General features: G+C 42.9%; 1 protein-coding gene across 5 annotated transcripts in view; it reads right to left on the bottom strand.

Moving 5' to 3' along the window:
* Stim1 (stromal interaction molecule 1) overlaps positions 1-19,357 on the bottom strand; it is a 167,832-nt gene extending 148,475 nt beyond the window's left edge. For all 5 annotated transcript variants that reach the window (XM_051192446.1, XM_051192445.1, XM_051192447.1 and 2 more), the window contains exon 1: positions 18,586-19,357. In XM_051192446.1, coding sequence (XP_051048403.1) covers positions 18,586-18,724 — 139 coding nt within the window. In that variant the 5' untranslated portion in view covers positions 18,725-19,357. The remainder of the gene's footprint in view (positions 1-18,585) is intronic.
* Positions 19,358-20,349: the final 992 nt, after the last annotated feature.

The following is a 20,349-nucleotide window of genomic DNA, read 5'->3' as shown; positions in this document are numbered from 1 at the left end:
GGGCAGGGCCTAGGCTCTCCCCCAGTATCTAGGGCGACAGAGCATGCCTCCATGGGGAATGGGCTCCCAAAGTCCATTTGTGCACTAGGGATAAATATTGGTTCCACTGCCAGAGGCCCCAAAGACTACCCAGACCTCCCAACTAACACCCACATCCAGGGGGACTAGTAGGTCTTATGCTGGTTCCCCAGCTGTCAGATTGGGGTCCATGAGCTCCCACTTGCTCAGATCTTGACCACTTTGCTCATCATTCTTCCCTCTCTACAACTGGATTCCAGGAGTTCAGCTCACTGTTTAGTTGTAGGTCTCTTCTTCCACAGCAGACTCTTATCTCCTCTGCTTAGGAACAATTTCAAAGTCCCCTTTCAAAACTTTCTGCCTTCAATCTTACTCCCACCAACGGTTTATAAATATTCTATGAAATTCAATCTTCCTAAAGCACAACTTGGATCTTGTCACTTGCCTCCTCAAAATCTACAAGGACTTCCCACTGCCTATGAATAAATTCTAAACCAGTGGTTCTCAACCTTCCTGATGCTGTGACCCTTTAATACATCTCATCATGTTGTGGTGAGCCCCAACCATAAAATTATTTGTTGCTATTATTATGAATTGTAATGTAAATATCATGCATATCAAATATGCAGGATATCTGATATGTGACCCCTATGAAAGGGTCCTTCAACCCCAGAGGTTGTGACCCACTGAGAACCACTAGTCTAAACTCTTTAACGTAATATTTGGAACCTCCATTACCTTTCTTCAATGAACCTTTGGTACTTATCTTATAGCACTTTCCTGCACAGCTACCACACTGCAAGCAATCTGAACTAATGTCTTCTAAAACTTCAGTTTTTCTCTCTCCATACCTTTACTCATGACATTGTCTCTTCCTTACAGTTCTGCCTTTACTACCAGAAGTCCCACTAAGCTGCCACTTCCTCCACAAAGCTTTTCCCAGGGGAAGGTAATCCCTTCTTCCTTACAACAGGACTACTGATATCATGCCTTGAAACCCAGCACTTGGGAAGCAGAAACAGGTGAATCTCTGTAAGTTCAAGGCTAGCCTAACCTGATCTACAAAGTGAGTTCTAGGACAGCCAGGAGAAACCCTGTCTTGAAAACAAAACAAACCATATATAGGGAGAGAGATTTATATATGTGTATATGTACACACATGTACACACACACACACACACACACACACACACACACACACATCACTTCACAAGTCATTGAGCCTAGAGAGTGCCTTGAACAATAAGAGACCTGGTATGAAAATTAAGCAAGATCATGTGGACTGGGGAGATAGATCAGTCACTAAAGAATTTGACTTGAAAGCACAAGGACCTGAGTTTGATACCCAGAATTCATGTCTTTGCTTGCTTGTTTTTATTTTTAAAGTCAGGGACTGAAGAGATAGTTCAGAGCTTAAGAGTGCTTACTGCTCTTTCGGAAGACTCAAGTTAAGTTCCTACTACCTGCAGCAGGAGGTTCACTACCACCGCCTACAACTCCAGTTCAATGGTATCTGACACTTCTTTTTCCAGAGGCATCTCCACTTATGTGCACATACTCACATACAGACACACAGAGACACATAATTAAAAATAAAAAACAAGAGCCAGGAGTATTGGTGCATGTCTCTAATCCCAGAAGGAAAAGGCAGACACATCTCTAGTTTTAGGCCAGCCTAGTCTACTTAGTGAGTTTCTGGCCAGCCAGGGCTGTGTAGTGAGGCACTGCCATGAAAAATAAAATTAAGGCTGAAGAGCTGGCTCAATGGTTAAGAGTATTTGTTGTTGTTGCAGAGGACCCAGGTTAAATTGGCAGCACTTACATGGTAGCTTACAACCTTGTTTTAACTTTAGTTCCTTCTGACCTCAGTGGGTACCAGGCTTACACATGATGCACATTCGTACATGCAAGCAAAAAACTTAAATAAAAATAAAGCCAGGTGGTGGTTCACACCTTTAATCCCATGGCTCCAGAAGCAGAGGCAGGTGGGTTGATGAGTCTTTGAGGCCAACCTGGTCTATAGATGGAGTTCCAGGCTGGCCAGGGCTACAAAGAGAAACCCTGTCTCAAAAGAAAAAAAAAAAAATAGGAGAATAAAATTTAAATGAAAATACATCTTAAAAAAAAAAAAAAAAAAAAAAAGGCCAGGCATCAGCCAAAAAGACTGCTCAGCAGACAAAGACATCTATCTGCCTCCAAACTTGACAACTTAGTTCTGTCCCCAGGGCCCACAAAGTAGAAAGAATCTATTCCTACAAGTTGTCCACTGACCATAACACATACACACACATGTGCCCACATGAATACATACATGTACACAAAATAAATGAATAAAATGTAATTTTAAAAAATGTAAGGTGAGAGAAGCATGGTAGCACACATTTGTAATACACTAAGTCAAAGGCAGGCAGACCCTGGGGCTTGCTGACTAACCAGCTTGTCTATTTGGTGAGTTCAAAGACAATGAGAAATCATGTCTCAAAATATGGTGGTCAGCATATGGTAGACAGCACTCCCAAGATTGTACTCTGGCCATCTCTCTCTCTCTCTCTCTCTCTCTCTCTCTCTCACACACACACACACACACACACACACACACATACACACTCTCTCTCTCTCTCTCTCTCTCTCTCTCTCTCTCTCTCTCTCTCTCTCTCTCTCTCACACACACACACAGAGTATCATGTAAAAGTATTTAGCTTATTCCTAATGCAGAATAGATAGTTCAGTTAGTTGCACAAAGCCCTGGGCTTGCTCCTCATACCAAATAAACAGGGAGTAATGGCACACACCTGTCATCCTAGATCAGGAGAGCTACACATTGAGTTTGAAGCCATCCTGGGCTACATAAGAACCTTTATTTAAAAAACAAAATAAAATACAATAATAGGACTGGCCCCTGCTATTATACTGAATGCTTCCATTAGACAGTGATTGTATATACAACACTATGTCAAATGTTAACTGAATTAAAGACACTGTATAGTGTATCCAGTCACTATCCTAAGTCTCCTATCTAAAACAACCCAACCAGAGTACTACTTTTTGGAAGATACAAACTGAATATAAAACACTCAGCAGCTAAACACCTCAACAAGTAATACTACCCACTCAAAATTCATAACAGTCGCTCTTTCTCCCTCTACAAGCCCCAAACTCCTAATTTTAGCTTCTTTCAGAACATTTTTTGTGGTGGAATAAACTAATACCATTAACAGTTGTATTGTTCCTACTTAAAATGCTTATCTTTACTTAAATCCAGATAGCAGTTTCTTTCCCTCCACAGGAGTTATTAATCAAAACTAGAATTCTTTTTGGTCTTGGGATCAAACAAAGCTTAATTCAAATCCCAATTTAGTCATCCTGAGAAAATTACCTTAAATTCTCAGAAACACTTTGAACAATATACACCTGTAAGAGCTGTTACATAGTTGTAAAACATTCACCCAGAAGCTCAACAAATCCTAGCTATCATCATCATTCTTATCATTTGGTTTCAGACAGGGTTTCTCTATGTAGCCCTGGCTGTTCTGGAACTCAGACCAGGCTGATATCTAACTCAGAGGTTCACCTGTCTCTGCCTCCTGAATGCTGGGATTAAAGGCAAGTACCACCAGTGCCCAGACGAGTTATTTGAGTTGTGTGAATTACATATTTATCTCTTTAGAGATATGACATATGAGTTCCAGTGACCTTTGCTCCTGTCAGAAAGTTTCTCAAAAAAAAAAAAAAATCAATAAAAATGTGACACTTCCAACAACATACAAACACAAAGCGCAGATTTCTTTCTAACCTAGGGAGAGATGAACATAAAGGGCATCCATCTTCCCTGGCTGGTGTATTTTAGAATTTGACTCTGGGAACTTGGCAAACACAGGCACTTTTGTTTTAACATACACTGTAGTGATGAGAGTTCTGAGAGCTTCTTGAGAGGCCTGAGATAACCCAGAGATGCCAAACAAGTACAGAACTACTGAATCACACTTTGAAAATTAGGGACACATGAGATTTGGAAGCCTGCCTGCCTGCCAGCCAGGGAGATTTCTGGTCATTACTGACACCAGAGCACAACCCAAGGCAGCCAGGAACTTAGGAAATACGAGTAACAGAAGAAAGGGGCAGGTTTGTTCTGGTTGGGCCATGCAGACAGCACAATGGGCTGTCTTCTTTTGAAATCTTCCATGAAGTCCTGAGAGGCCCCTCCTTAATGCCTTGAAGGAAAGGTCCAAGGAGTTCTCAGCGTCACTGATAACATTTTAAAAGCAATCAACACAGGACTCTTCCATCTCCCTTCTACACAACCAGCGCAGCAGTGGGGACCATAAAAGAAGGTTCCCTCCTCCAGCGCACAAACCAGGCTAAGAAAAGCAGTTAAAAGTTCATTTTGTTTATCTGGCTGTCTCATGTCTAACCTGAAATAAACCCATGTAGACCACACAGAACCAAAGATAGAGCAGCAGGACACAAGGAAGCCTTGTCCACAGGGGCCATGTCCTTCTGGGGCCTAGCCTTCCTCCTTTCCTGCTGCCACCACTTATCAAGGTAGTCATGATTGTTCCAAACAAAAACTGCCAACCAGAGACACTTGCAAATGTTCCCCAGAGTGTGACTGAAACTGTCATTAAGCACAGCTTCTTTAGGCACTCAACAAATAAAGATGAAGTACTAGTCCAGGCAGAAAACGATACCCACAAAATCATCAGGACACCAACCATGCAAATTCAACCTCTAATCCCAAGGCATGCTTACCTAAACCTTTGTAGAAACCAATGTTGATTTACTTGGTGCTCTCACTACCCTCTTACCCAATCCAATGATTAATTCATTATTATGTATTCATTTGTTTATTCAACAAATTATCTATGAAACACATGTTCTCTGACCAGCACTGTGACAGACACAGGAATAAGCTAAATACGTTTACACACCATGGTCAACAAATCAAACCCTTACCCTCAAAACACATGGAAATACACAAACAAGAGGACTTTAAAATTGGTTTTAAACCCTCATATACAATAACTCTCTTTGAAATCCATTTCCCAATCCGAAGGCACTGTAACTGAAGTCATATTATCAGAAAAGTAACAAGCCAATATCAAGCGTTTGTTTGGTTTTAACAAGTAATAGGCTTTTTTGCAGTCTTGCAATACTGTGGCTGACCCCAGGGCTCCTGACAACACATAGCACTGCCTCTCAATGAAGAAGCATAAGCAAAGTGTGAAGTGCATACACAGTGTTGGAAATGGTAAGTGCTACTTTGACCAGGAATGAGAGATATGCCATGTCTAGCCCTGAGGACGGAGAAATTACAAAAGAATAAATGAGATAGAGGAAAGTTAAGAAAATTGACATAATAAAAAATAAAAGAGGGGGCTGGAGAGATGGCTCAGTAGTTAAAAGCAGGAAATGCTTTCCCAGAGGACTTGGATTCAATCCCCAACACCCACAGGGCAGCTCACAACTGTGTGTAACTCCTGTTTGGGGGATCTAACACCTTCACACAGACATATATTCAGGCAAAACGCCAATACACATAAAATAAAAATAAGTTATTAAAAAAAGATGTGCACTGGTGGTAAATTATTTAAAAAAAAAAAAAAAGTGCAGTGGCGGCACATGCCTTTAATCCCAGCATTCAGAGGGCAGAGGCAGGGGCATCTCTGAAAGTTTGAGGTCAGCCCAATGTACAGAGTGAGTACCAGGACAGCCAGAGCTACACAGTGAAACCCTGTCTTGAAAAACCAAAAGCCAAAAATAAATAAATAAAAGAGAAGCAGTAAATGGCATGTTTAGTCAGATGTGGTGGCACACACCTTTAATACCAACACCTAGGAGAAACAGGCAGGCAGATCTCTTGTGTCTGTGAGTTCGAGGTCAGTCTGGTTTATATAGTGAGTCCCAGAGCAGAGAGAGCTACACAATGAGACCCTGTCTCAAAATAATAATAATAATCATCATCATCATCAAGTGTTTGGCAGGCCAAGATAAGAAATGTGCCAAGAATGCAATGAAGAGAACAGAGAAAGAAAGTGAATAAAGAGTTCTGGAGCTGGACCCCTGAGTTTAGAGAGCAAGAGAGACTACAGCACCTGCACCTTCTCTATTCTCAGTTACCCAGCAGAAAACAAAGTTACACTGCTGCTGGCTCATTTCAGGCTTTGGCTTTCATATTCTCTCAAACAAAACAACCTACTCCACTCTGAAAACCATGACAGAGTTATAGTCTGCCCTAATGACGTCTCACCTACCTAGCAAATTGAAGTAATGGGAGTTTGTTAGATTCCCAGTACCTACAAAGCTTCTCCTTGGAACTTTCCTGGTGGCCACAAATAACCCAACAAGGCTTAACTCCTGTCTATGAAAGTTTCAAATCCATAGTATAATGCACTGAGTCAAATGATGGGGAGACATGTGACATAAGGCCCACCTCCTTCAGAAGTCTATTCTGTATGCCTGGACAGAGATCTCTTGTTCCTCTGAACAGATATTGCCAAAAGGGTAGTACAGAGCACAGATATTAGTCACCACATGCAATGATACTGTTGGACTTATTTTTATGAACTTTATATAAATGCTTTCCAGCTGGGCAGGACCTACGAAGCAGAAGTTGCACCTCTCTTCTGTTTGGGTCCTGGAGACTTCACTGTGCAAGCTATCTGTGATACAGTAGAGAGGCTCCCCCACAGAGTAGGAACAACACTGAGTGAGAATCAAAGAACATTAACTACTATCACTAGCATAGCAATACATCAGGCAAATTTGTTCTTCTCATATGTAAAATAAGACATTTATAAGACATGCTACCTAAAACCCCTTCCAGGTATGACATATGGGGATGTGAAATCTCAGTACCTAATGCTAATGGCCAAAAAGACAAAGTAACTTTTTTCTTTTCTTTTCGAGACAGAATCATACAATGCAGTCCTAGTTTTCCTGAACTATCTTTGTAGGCCAGGCTGGACTCAAACTCCCAGAGATCTGCTTACCTCCACCTCTCAAGTGCTGAAATTAAAAGCATATGTGCCACCAGAGTAAGTTTTTCATCTGTCAATGTGTAAAAGTCACTTCAATTATACCTATAAATTTACGTATAGAAACCAAGTTGTAGCAGTGAAGACTCCAACACCAGTTATCAAGAAGTTGTTGGGAGGGCAAAAAGCTAATTAGGACTGGGCCTAAGAAGGGCAATGAGAGGGAGAAAGACCATGCTAAAGCAAAGAAGTCATACATGAATCAAAAGGCATGATACCAACAGAAATACAAAAGACTCTAACTTCCTGGGAGGAAAGGCCAGTGAAATGACTCAGCAGACTCAGAGTATTCACCATGCAAGCACAATGACCTAACTTTAATGTCCAAAACCTTAGTGCAACAGCTTCCAAAAGTCGGCCCACAAGCACATTGGGCCATATACACACACACACCATAATAATAAATAATTTTGCCGGGTGTTGGTGCCACATGCCTTTAATCCCAGCACTCAGGAGACAGAGGCAGGAGGATCTCTGTGAGTTGAAGCCAGCCTGGTCTACAGAGTGAGTTCCAGGACAGGTTCCAAAAGCAATACAGAGAAACCCTGTCTTGAAAAATCAAATAATAATAATAATAATAATAATAATAATAATAATAATAATAATAAATAATTTCAACTGGGTGGTGGTGGTGAACACCATTAATATCAGCACTTGGAGGACAGAACAGGCAGATCTCTGAGTTCAAGGTTTGCCTGGTCTACAGAGCAATTCTAGGACAGCCAAGGTTACAAAAAGAAACCCTGTCTTGAAAAACTAAAATAAATAAATAATAAATGCTAGAGTGATTCTTATGTTTCTGGGAATGGTGATGTACAAACTTTATTCCACCACTTGGGTGACAGAAGCAAGGGACTCTCTATGAGCCTGAGACCAATTTGGTCCAAACAGCTAGTTCCTAGACAGATAGAGCTATAACCTACCCTTAAAAAAAAAAAAAAATGGTTCTAAGAAGTTTATGGCAAGGTTGCAAAGGTCTATAATCCCAGAATTTTAGAGGTAGAAGCAGGAAAAATTGGAATTCAGGATAGCTAGAGTTATACCAGACCTTGTGTCAAAAAAAAGAAAAAGGAAAGAAAGAAAGAAAGGAAGGAAGGAAGGAAGGAAGGAAGGCAGGCAAAAAGAAAAAGCCAGACAAACAGATGGACAGACTGTAGAAGTAAACAAGAGATGTAAAGGAAAATCTAAAGGCTATAGCACCTAGAAACCATTGTTCCCAAGAGCATGGCTCTTGAGTGATACCAGATGTGTGCTAAGATGGCTCCCTGCCCTTCTGATCTTCATATTCTGTGTGATCCATCAGCGAATATGGGCTGAGTTTAATGTCTTTGTCCTAACAATGTCTAAAGCTAGACAATAAAAAGATTGAACCATTTATCCAGAGTATCCTCTCCCCACCCACTTATCACTTATTCTGAAAGAAGGAAGCCAAGTCTCATGTCATAAGATTGCTCACTAGAAAAGCCCATGTGACAAGGGACCAAAGCCAACCAACAGCAATGTAAATTAGCTTGAAAGCACATACTCTTATCCTATTTGAGCCTTTAGCCTTAGCCAGCAGCTTGACTGTAACCTCATGAAAGACCCCAACACACAAGCTACAACCCAGATTCCTGAGCTGCAGAAACAGAGATAAAAATGCTTATTTTAAGCTGGAAATTTTGCCATGATTTGCTATGCACCAATAAGCAATCAACACAATTGAGGATCAAACCCATCTGCTCAACTATTTCAAGACTGCAGGTGAGCTTAAGAAAGTGGTTATATCCAGAAAAAGGGGAAAAGTTTAAGCCAGATATAAGGTCAAATATTGGCAACCAGATTTTATTAACCATTTTCTCAAAGCCAAAAGTAAACCTGAGATAAAAACTTGATTCCATTGCACCCATATGCTATATCTGAAGAAAGACAGCGGATGTAACTACACTTGGAGGTGAAGACCTACAGAGTCTCACTGAAGGTTTTGTGCTCACAAGAAATCAAAGGCTGAGAGGACCCAAATGCCTCACACCATGTTGTAGCTTATAAAACTCCAAAGTTCTCAAATTTTAGGACAAATAAAGGAACCGGGGCAGAGAGAAATGACTTCCTCTTCACTAGGTCTATACAGCTAGTAAAGAAAGGGGCTACAACTCTAACACCCCTAATTTCATGGTGTGGCCAAATCTGACATTTTTTAAAACGAAAACCAATCATCCCACTTTGTCTAGGGGTCTATCCAGCTCTACCCATCATTTCCCAACTCTCCCTCCTCTCAGCATTCCTCTGGGGAATTAGTTTTCCCTACCACTCTTTATTCTTATTTCTTCTCCTCCCAATTCTGGAAATCAAACCCAAGGCCTCTATATTCTAGATATCCCAAGTACTCTTAACTATTTTCTTCTGGGTAATTATAAGAGCCTAGTCTCTTTAAAATCCTACATACATGGACTATCCAAATAGCTCAGCCAGGAAAAGCATGTGTTAAGAAATGCCTGGCAACCTAAATTCAACCCCTGAAATCCACAAGTCTTTGTTTGCTTTCTATTGTTATGACAAAACACCATGATCAAAGCAACTTTAGGGAGGAAAGGAGGGAAGAAGGGTGTATTTGGCTTACAGGTTAGAGTCCATCATGGAAAAGCCAAGGCAGATACTGAAGCAAAAACCACAGGAGAACGAGGCTTACTGGGTCGTTCCAAATGGGTTGCTCAATCTGCTTTCTTCTACATCCCAGGACCACTAGCCCAAAGATGGCATTTCATACAGTGATCTGAGTCCTCCCACAGCAATAAAATGCACCACAGACTTATCTAAGGCAATCTGACAGAGGTATTTTCTCAGATGACTTTAGCTGTGTCAAGTTGACAAAAACTAACAAGGACACCACTAAAGAATTTATTACCAAAAGTTGTTCTCTAGCCTCTACATATGCACCATCCTTCCAGCACACACATACATCATGCTCACACACAATGATGAGTTAATTAATACTTCTTCCAAGTAAAATGAGTTTGTTGGTCCCAAATTGATCTGGAGTTGAATTTTTTTTATATATATATTAAGAGTGAGTGTGTGTGTGTGTGTGTGTGTGTGTGTGTGTGTGTGTGTGTGTGCGTGCGCGCGCGCATGAGGTGTCATAGATTGCATGTGGAGGTCAGAAGGCAACTTTCAAAGTTGGTTCTCCCCTTCATTGTGAGTTCCAGGCTAGTGTGGCAAGAGCTTTTACCCACTGAACCATCTCATCCACCTTTTATTTTACTTTTTCAAAACTAATACAAGAGTTATTTGTCAAGGATCTGTAGTGGATATGAAAATCTTAAAGAATGAACTTTCAAATAAGTGGGGATTTTTTTGTTTGTTTGTTTTTGACGCAGGATTTCTCTGTGTAGCCCTGACTGTTCTGGAATTCACTCTATAGACCAAGCTGGCATCAAACTCACAGAGAACCGCCTGCCTCTGCCCCTGAATGCTGCATTTAAAGGTGTATGCCACCACGACCCAGCATGAAGCATATTTCTTTAGCAACCTACCCCAAGGAAAATAATTTTCAATGTTCAAATACCTAGCAAACTATAGTAGAATCCAAACTACTTAACAAATTCTAATTCAAATCCACAAACTTTATAATATGTATGGTATGCCATATAACAAGTTTGTACTAAGAACTATAATTGTCTCATTTATCCCAAGCTAGCTTCAAACTCCTTACATATAGCCAAGGGTGACCTTGAATTTCTGATCCTCCTGTCTATACTCCCTGACTTGCAGGATTGCAGATATACACCACCATGCCCAGTTTATGCAGTCTGAACACTGAAACCCAGGGCCTCATGCATGCTAGGCAAGCACTCTAACAACTGAGCTAATCCCCAACACAGTTTTGTAATAAGTGGCTATATGTACTATTCAAACTCCTTGGTCAATATAACTAGAGCAAAACTCTAACAGACAGAGGTTCTGAGGACCAGATCAGTGGTATTTGCTCACTTTGGAGCATATCAATGAATAATGATTTTGGTTAAAAACTGCATGGGTCCAGATTCCCAGTTATTATTCTGAGACTGTCCTTTTTAACTATACGATCTAGAAGTCAAATTCTCAGCTACAAATTCTTATTGAAAATGGCAAAAATGAGGATAAATAAAAGAGTAAAGAGAGCCAGGTGCACTCGGGAGGCAGAGATAGGTGGATCTCTGAGTTGAGTGAGTTCCAGGACAAGCGCCAAAGGTACACAGAAAAACCCTGTCTCAAAAAAAAAAAAAAAAAAAAAAAAAGTACTACATTTATATCAGAAAGTCATACAAAGTGTCCTAGAATTAATAAAACTATATTACTACTAAATAATTTCTTATGTGCATAAGGACATTTTATATTTGTTATTTTAGTATTTCACCACAATTTTATAAACAGTAACAAAAAACAAAGCCATAGTAAGCTAAGTTTGATATCTTTTTTCCTCCACAAGAGCCTGACAGCCAGAGCTGCTGGTTCCTGAGAATCATTTCCCACAGATAGCCATGTATGACAACATGCTCATGAAGCCACTCTGCAATGTGACTCAAAGGAAACCAAGGGCCCCACAGAGGACTTAGAGCCCAAGTTCTGTGAAGACCTAGAAAACCACTCTCTTCAATGACGCCTCATTCCTTCTGGACTCATTTAGGGAATTTGTCAGGGAGTTGTGTTATTTGTTCTGGGGTTTTGGAGACAGGGGTAGCAGTCTGTAGACTAGGCTGGCCTTGAACTCATGGCAATCCTCTTGGCTCAGCCTCCAAAAGTTGTGGGATTATAGACATGAACCACAATGTCTGGCATGGAATAAAACTTCTATTTTGCTTTGTTTTGTTTGGGTTTGGTCTGGGTTTGGAGACAGTCTCATGTAACCCAAAGCTGACCCTCAATTCTCTACCTAACTTAGAATGGTCATTAAACTTCTGATCCTACTGATCTGCTTTACTTTGATTTGTTTTTGATACAAGGTCTTACTACATAGCCATGGCTGGCAGATGACTCATTTTGAAAATGAGTTTTTTTTTTTTAGATTTATTTTTAACTCTGTATGTGTACAAGTTCCATCTACACAAACTTTTGATGATCATCCTGCCTCTGTATCCAAAATGTCAAGTAGTATAGATATGCATCATCATACCCAACCTACATCATCATTTCCAATGTTCTCTTACTGTAAGTTAGTATTTCTTTCAAATAACAACATTAGGCAATCAACCACAATATTAACAGTACCTATGGTTTTTGCCACCAACCAAAGTCATAGATATTCTTGAATATTACATTATTAGAGATATCTTAAAATAGTATTTACATTCATCATTACTTTAAATTTATGGTAATTATGAGGACCGGCAATAGGTCACACATGACTGAATTCTTTCTATCTTCAGGTGTTCACATGAAGCAGTTAGCCAACAATAAAGCACCTGTCTAGTTACCCAACTACCCAAGAGTGACATTCCACATATTTGCACTGGTCACCGAGATTTCCACAATTACCCTCTTTCTTTCAGCCCTCTCCAGTCCCCTAAGTCTACTGTAATCTATACAGAGTTTTCCTTCTTTGCCTACACAGTCTGTACTCTTAGAATTTGATTAAGTCTGTGCATTATGTTATACTTAATAATACCCTAAATAAATCCAGGTATGGTGACACAAATACACCTGTAACCCAAACACTTGGGAGATAGAGGCTGAAAAATCAGCTCAAAAGTATCCTCAGTGACACAATAATCTCAAGGCCAGCCTGGGCTACCTCAAAAAAAAAAAAAAAATAGACTCAGGCTCATTGGGTAGTTCCTTCTATAGCAAGTAGTAAACAGTCATTATTCTGACTTACACACAGGATCTTTGGCTCAAATGTCATGGTCTAGTTTCTCAATCAATAACCTACTATGAAACTTATAGTTAATGCCTCTCTAGATATCAGTTTCATCATATATAAAAACAAGTAGGTTGAACTTGTTTCCATCTCTTAACTTTTAAATTGAGCAGTCACTTTTTATCCCCCCAAGATCTGAGAAAAACTATGAGGGAAACTGAAAAGCCTCCCCCAGCTCTCCCAGGCAAGGTTAGTCACCTGGTCCCCTGGACTTCTCACAGCTTTCTATATGAATGTGTGTATGTATATACATACACACACACACACACACACACACACACACACACACACACACACAAAACCTCTACTGTGACTTTTGCAAGATAACTTACTAGCTAAGTTAGTGCTAAGGAAAAGAATCCTGAATTCAAACGCTGGTTCTCTTTACTGTCTGTGTAACAATGGGAAAGTTATTTAACCTCTCTCATTTAATTTCCTGCCCTATAAAACAAGGATAACATCTATTACAGAAGCTGGTTGCAATAATTAAATGAAATAAAAGTTTATAATGAGCCAGGTGTGGCAAATGTGTTTAATCCTAGCACTTGGGAAATTGAAGCAGGTGGATCTCTTTAAATTTAAGGCCAGCTATGTCATGTTCTAGGCCATGGCAAGTTCTAGGCCAGCCAGAGCTGCATAGTGGTTGCTATCATTATTGCAGATAGTACTGTATCACTCTGTCCTGCTAGACACTAGGTCCAGCTTTAACTATGTCTCTAGTCCCTTCTCATTTCCCTGAGCACCCTATTTACATTTTCCTCCATTCCCCTTTTCACAAGACAGTGTTTATTTGTGTGCTTATTAACACAACTTCCAAGAAAGAAGACAGCTCTTTCATTCACCCTTAAATCCCCACAGAAGGTATACACAGTAACTGACCCAGAGCAGTCACTCAAACACTTGTTGAATAAATACCATATGAGCTGGCACTGTTCAATGTTTGCTGAATCAATTAACCTAGCTAAAGGTGATTGCCAAAGCTGAGACCTGGAAGTAAATACATCCTGGCTGCCTCAGGATAGCCATGTCCCTCATGCCAGCCCAGGGTATTAGCTCCAACCAAGCCCCACCCACCTGCTCCTGGCTCCAGCCTAGTTCCAGGAGCCACCCTCAGCTAAAATTAGCATAGCTTCCAAGATGGCCAGGCCATTTATAGCCTTGGAGGCAGCAGCAACTAATTGGGTGGGCTGGCTGGGCTCTAACCTGCCACTCCAAAGAGGCTGATTGAAAAGAGAGCCTGCACTCTGAATAGGAGCCTATCCTCTAGGACCTTATTCCAGCTAAACCAGTTTCTAATTAGAGACCCTGAAAACCACCTGTAACAGCAGCCACAACTCCAAACTCCATCTGAGGTCTCTCACACAACACACATTCTATTGAACATTTGAGTTTCTGAAAGCAAGGACCCTAGAGTCTAGGGGTTTCTGGTATTCATTCTGAGCCAGCTTCAAAAGTGCAGACCCTAGAATAACAACACAGCAATAGACAGATCTTTCCTGAGAAAATGGCTTAATACAGCTAGGTGTTCAGGTATTTTAAAAAGCAAAAAGTGAGAGAGACGTTCTCTCCACTGCCCAATGAGAACACTGAAAACTCAGAATTCAGAAGTTTTGTTGGTCTGCTGGGTGGGTGGATGAGTTTGGTTTCAGTACTGAATGAAGATCAAACCCAGAATATCATGTGTACAAGACAAGCACTCTATCAACTAAGCTACCCATAACCTCAACCCCCATGGTCAGAGTTTTGTTTGTTGGGTTTTGGATCTTTTTAGATCTGTTTATTTTTACTCTATATGTGTAAGTGTTTTGCCTGCATTATTTATGTGCACCAACTGTGTGCTAGGTGCCCTGCTGGGTCATAAAAGGTTAGCAGAGCTCCTGGAACAGGAATAAAGAATGATTGTGAGTGACCATGTCAGGGCTGAAAACAGAACCGGATTCTCTGCAGGAGAATCAACAGCTGGGTCATCTCTTCAGCCCTTGGTCAGGGTTTATGTTTTGGGGGTTTTGTTTTGGCTTGTTTTAGTTTTGGTTCTTCAAGACAGGGTTTCTCTGTTTAACAGTCCTAGCTGTCCTGGAACTCACTCTGTAGATCAGGCTGGCTTCAAACTCACAGGGATCCACCTGTCTCTGACTCCCAAGTGCTGGGATTAAGGCGGACCACCACTACGGCTGGGTTTTAATAGTGTTTTATATAAAGCCGGGTGTTGGTTGCACACACCTTTAGTCCCAGGACTCAGAGGCAGAGGCAGGTGGATCTCTGTGAGTTCAAGGCCAGCCTGGTCTACCAGAGCTAGTTCCAGGACAGGCTCCAAAGCTACACAGATACACAGAGAAACCCTGTCTTAAAAAAAAAAAAAAAAAAAAAAAGTGTTTGGTATAGATGGGGAAGTCATTAAGTATTTCTTTTTTTTTTTTTTTAAGTGGTGCCAGAAATGAAACTCAGGACCTTTCATACACTAACCAAGTACTCTACCGCTAAGCTATAACCCCAGTGCATCATAAACTTTTTTTTTTTTTTTTTTTTTTTTTTGAGACAGTCTTCTCTGTGTATTCCTATCAGCCTGGAACTCACTGTGTAAACCAGGCAGGCCTAGAACTCACAGAAATTTACCTGCCTCTACCTCTGCCGCCTGAGTGCTGGAACTGAAGGCATGTGCCACCCTACCTGGCTACTACAAAGACTTTAACAAATACCTTAGAATCAAATTTTATGACTGACTAAAAGGAAATGGGTTGCATATACATCCAAAATGGGGGTACGGTGGAATTCTTCCATCAACACGCTCCAGAAGAGGAAAAGAAAAGCACCCCCTGTTCTTGAACCTCGATACAATTAGGACCTGCCTAACTGCCAGGAGAGAAACATTCGCTAAGCCCCACCTAGCACTCCTTTAACAGGATAGGACCTGAGAAGATGGAAGAAGTCCAGGACTTATGCATCAACATCTGCTTCAAACACCTGCAAAGAACCTAGTGTCTGTCTGTCTGTTTTATTTGTGTGTGTGTGTGTGTGTGTACATGCGTGTGTGTACTATGTGCATTTGTGTACAATGGAAGGAAGCCAGAAGACAACTCTGTAGAGTCAGTTCTTTCCTTGCACCTTTACCTAGTTCCAGGGATTGAGCTTAGGTCACCAGATATGCACAGCCAGAGCCTTTACTCATTAAGCTTTCTTGACAGCCCAAGGCATTTATTCCCATGTTAAAATGAGGATTACTACCCTTCCCTGCATTTTTATAGGGCTATTGTGAATGTAACTGTAAAATACAAGCTGTACACACCACCATAATTTACCAGTTATGTTGAATATGGCTGAGAAAAGTAGTAGCTACCCAGGTATGGTGTCTTGTGCCCTGTAGTCCAGCACTTAAGTTGTGGGAGCAGAAATATCAAAAGGTCAAGACCTGCTTCAGCTACATTTTAAATTGAGAAGACCCTGTCTCAAAAGAAGAAAAGAGAGGGAGGGGAGATGATAGCTTTAACAAGTAAAAGTCCTGTGTTCTGTGGACACAGAGGGGTTGGAAAGGCTTCAAGAGTGCTTGGCTAAGCTGGGTGCACACCTTTAATCCCAGGATTTGGGAGGCAGAAGCAGATGGATCTCTGTAAGTTCTAGGCCAGCCTGGTCTACAGAGCTAGTTCCAAGACGCTAAGACTGTTACACAGAGAAATCCTATCTTGAAAAAAAAAAAAAAAAAGTCTCAGGCTATACAGACAGTTTCTCCCCAAACCCTTTTGCAGAGCCCAGGCTATGGAGCCACTTCTTTGAGAAAAAAGAAAAAAAAAAAAAAAAAGTCCTGCCTGAGCCAAAGTTCCATAGTCACCCAAGGAGACAAGCTAACAAAACAATACGGTAGGACACACACATTCCCACAAAAAAACTTAGGCATCCCCAACACCCAGAGACTCTGAGACCTTCCTCCCTGGAATATAATTACTACAACAACAGAAGCCAATTTCTGAACTAAGAGGAAATAAAGATGAAAAGAGAGGCCTTTATAGCGTAATCCGAATAGCCAATCCTCTAAAATATGATGTATGAGGAATGTCTCCATAAACACAAGTCATGAGGTATTTGTGAGGAATGTTAGATAGCTTCTCTACCTTAGGCAACACACACACACACACACACACACACACACACACACACACACACAGAGAGAGAGAGAGAGAGAGAGAGAGAAAGAGAGAGAGAGAGAGTCAAAAGTCAACTTCCTAAAGGCTAGCTAATGCCTGAAACAGAAAACTACATCCTTCTTGTTTAAAACTAAAGTAGAGAACACCTCTCAAAAAGTTTCATTTTATGCCATACTTGCATATTCTGAAGTGAAAACAAAAGAATAAATTATCAATTAGGAACAAGGATGTCTGTCACTGGAAGAGCAGAAATGCTATTCATGATTACTTCACAGTTTGCCCAATCTTTCCCTTCATAGCCCAGTGAAGAACAACATTTAAACTAAATTTCAGAGGTCCTATGGAGAGGAAGGACTCGTTTGCAGGAATGGTCTGTCCTAAAAACAACAGCCCAAATTCTGTGCTTATATTTGAGACAGTCCTGGCCTCATATGAAGAAAGCATGCCCTTGAAGCACCTAAAATTATACCCAACTCAGTCAAGAAAGCTGAAAGAGCACAGTCCAACAAAAAAAAAAAAAAATCTACCACTAATGCAATCCATGAATCTCTTCACCCACCATGAATCATGCATTTCCTACTAGTATCAGCAGATCCCCACTAAGACAACCCCTCACTTGAGCTTGCCTATCTTCAAACACCCCAGCTATTCCTCTACCCCCAAGCCTTCAGGACACAGTTTTTAGGTAGATTGCACTGACAGGGTGTGAAAAACAGAAAAAGAGAACTGAGGTACTTCTAAGCTACATGTAAAAATGATTCTTTGCTCAAGAGTATATCCCACTGTTGCCGAATAAGGTTCCACAAGTATACAGGGAAAATCAGGATAGATCAAAAATAATTAAGATGGAATCCTTACTCTCATCATCCAGAAAAAAACAGATTAATTCAACAAGTGATCCCAAGATTTTTTTTTTTTTTTTTTAATTATGGAGAAGTCAAGAAAGGGCCATTTAACTCCCTAGTGGTAAACAGGATTCCAGCTAAGGACTTGTTTTGATATTCCACGCTGGCAAAACCAAAAGATAGATTACCTAAGGGAAAGAAGGGACTAGGGTTCTCATGGTGGTGAGAACAGAAAGGCACAACTGAACACCTGCCTATAGGGAAACAGCCAACCCAGCCCTGATCTTCCGGGCCCATCCCAAGTGGTCAACCCATCACTATCCCCCACCCCCTCAAGTGATGAAACTGGCTAAAAGCAATTTTAACACCTGGGGAGGCCACTCTTCCAGACAAGAAGTCCTGAATGGGGACTGAACCTTGCTGATCTGAAAAATCAAAGTGCTCCAAAGGCTTCTCACTGCCACCAAAACATCCCGAGGAAAGTTGTCCAAGGGAAAGAGTAACATTGGGCATGGCTGCTACACAGAGAGAACTTCTTGGGCTACTGAGAGTACAAGTGCTGTGTGTGTATCCTCCACCAACCTCACATGTGCGGAGATTCCATTTGCCCACTTCGGGCCACTCAGTTTTGAGTCAGTCAAGCCTCCAGCCCACTCCAGCCCGCAGCAAGGCCTTACCTGCTTCAGTGGACTCCTCTGAAGTCGTCCCGGAGCCGGCTCCTGTATTCTTTTCGCTGTGACTATGGCTGAGGCTCTGGCCCTGATGCAGGAGGAGCCCCCAAAGAAGCCACAGGGCAAGACGAGAGCACACATCCATGACTGTAGGTCTCAGTCAACATGCGCTTGATGTGGACACCTTTGGATCCCAGAAGCAAATCCCAGAGTCAGGGAATGCAGCCGATGATTCCCAGGCAAGATGCCCTCGCGGCTCCGCAGCTGTCCAGCCACCTGCGGGCTTGCCTCCTCCGACAACCGAAGGTCAAGTGCTCCAAGTTTGGGCGCAGAAGGACCGGACCCTCCGGTCCAACAGTAGGTCCGCCGGGGCTTCGACGGCCTGAGCTCTAGCTGCTTCCGGAGAGTTTGGGCAGGGTGGTTGTGGGGCCGCTGTCAGCTCCGCAGCCTGCTGCACCCCTGCGGGAGGAGGCGGGCAGGATCTCCCGCCCGTACCGAGGTGGGGGAGGGAAAGAAGGGAAGAGAGAAGGGGGGCACCTGACCTCGCCCCGCGGACCAGCGGTGAGCGCCAGCAGCTAGGGCTCCAGCGTGCGACCTGCAGGCCCCAGCGGACACCGAGGTCTCCGGGACCCTAAGACTCCCAGGCCGAGGTCAGCACCCACGCCCGGTCCTGTACCTTTGCGGCTCCTGGCGCCCCGGTGCAGCAGGCGGACGCGCACGGGCCAGGCCCGGGACAGCGGCTCCCGAGAGGGCGGGAGGGCGGCGCGGGGCGGGCCCGAGGTGGGCGGAGGCGTGCTCTATCGCCGGCCCGCCCCGCGCCGCCCGGCCCCCAGCGAAGCCAGGGCCGGCCCCAGAGCCGCCTTATCCCGGAATAACCTGTTGGAGACGGCAGGCCGGAGCCCACCGCAATCGGAGGGGTCTCCTGGGGACCCGGCCTGCGCTGTTTGTCGTCAGGTCCGCGGCCCCGCGCCAAGATTGGAACCTCGACCTCAGCCGTGCGCACCCCAGCCTCCCGCTCTAACGCCCGCCCGCGGGCGAGCCCCTGGCACGCAGTTGCTCAGGTAACTCAGGCCTGCGACGGAGGTGACAGCGACTGCCCCAACCGGATCTCTGGGCCGCGGCGTTGCTCCACTGTAAAGCCAGGTTGAACAGAAACCCCGGCACTACCATAACCGACCGGGAGCCGCCAGAGGTGACTACAGTCCCGCTAGGCTTGGCCCGGGGGCGCGCTCCCAGCCCCCCAACTCCCGACTCCCGGACTCCGCCCTTTCGACGCGCCTCGCAACCAATCAGCTTCCTCCTTTCTGGGGCTCAGGAACCCGCGCGTCCTGTCTCCCGTACGCAGCGGTTCCTGGTGGCCACATCTAAGTACTGCAAGCAGGACTAGGTCCTAGGTGGCCGGCCATGACCCTGTCTAGAGGGTTACTGAAGAGAAACCCCTAGCCAAACCCACTGGAGCTACAAGTGTTTACAGAAGAAACTGTTCTGAAAAACAAAATGTAACGTCCATCACACTGTAGGTAATAGTTCACTTGTACGAGGCCTTCCTAACCCTGTGATCTATGTCAGATGTATTTGCATGGCTTTTGCAATCCATTTTCCTACCCACCCTTCAAGCCCCCACCCTCTTGAGGTTTATGGGGTAAAACTGATAGCTGGTTCCTTACTCTCCCATCTCTGGTTCAGTTAGAGGAGGTGGCAGCGACTTGAGAAAAAGTGCACCCAAAACAGAGAACCCCATCCAGGCTTCCTTCAACAAAGTCTATACTT

This window comes from Phodopus roborovskii, unplaced genomic scaffold (assembly GCF_943737965.1).
Source record: "Phodopus roborovskii unplaced genomic scaffold, PHOROB, whole genome shotgun sequence".
Lineage (NCBI taxonomy): Eukaryota > Metazoa > Chordata > Mammalia > Rodentia > Cricetidae > Phodopus > Phodopus roborovskii.
The sequence above is the reverse complement of the archived record's forward strand: the minus strand, read 5'-3'. Positions and strand labels throughout refer to the sequence as shown.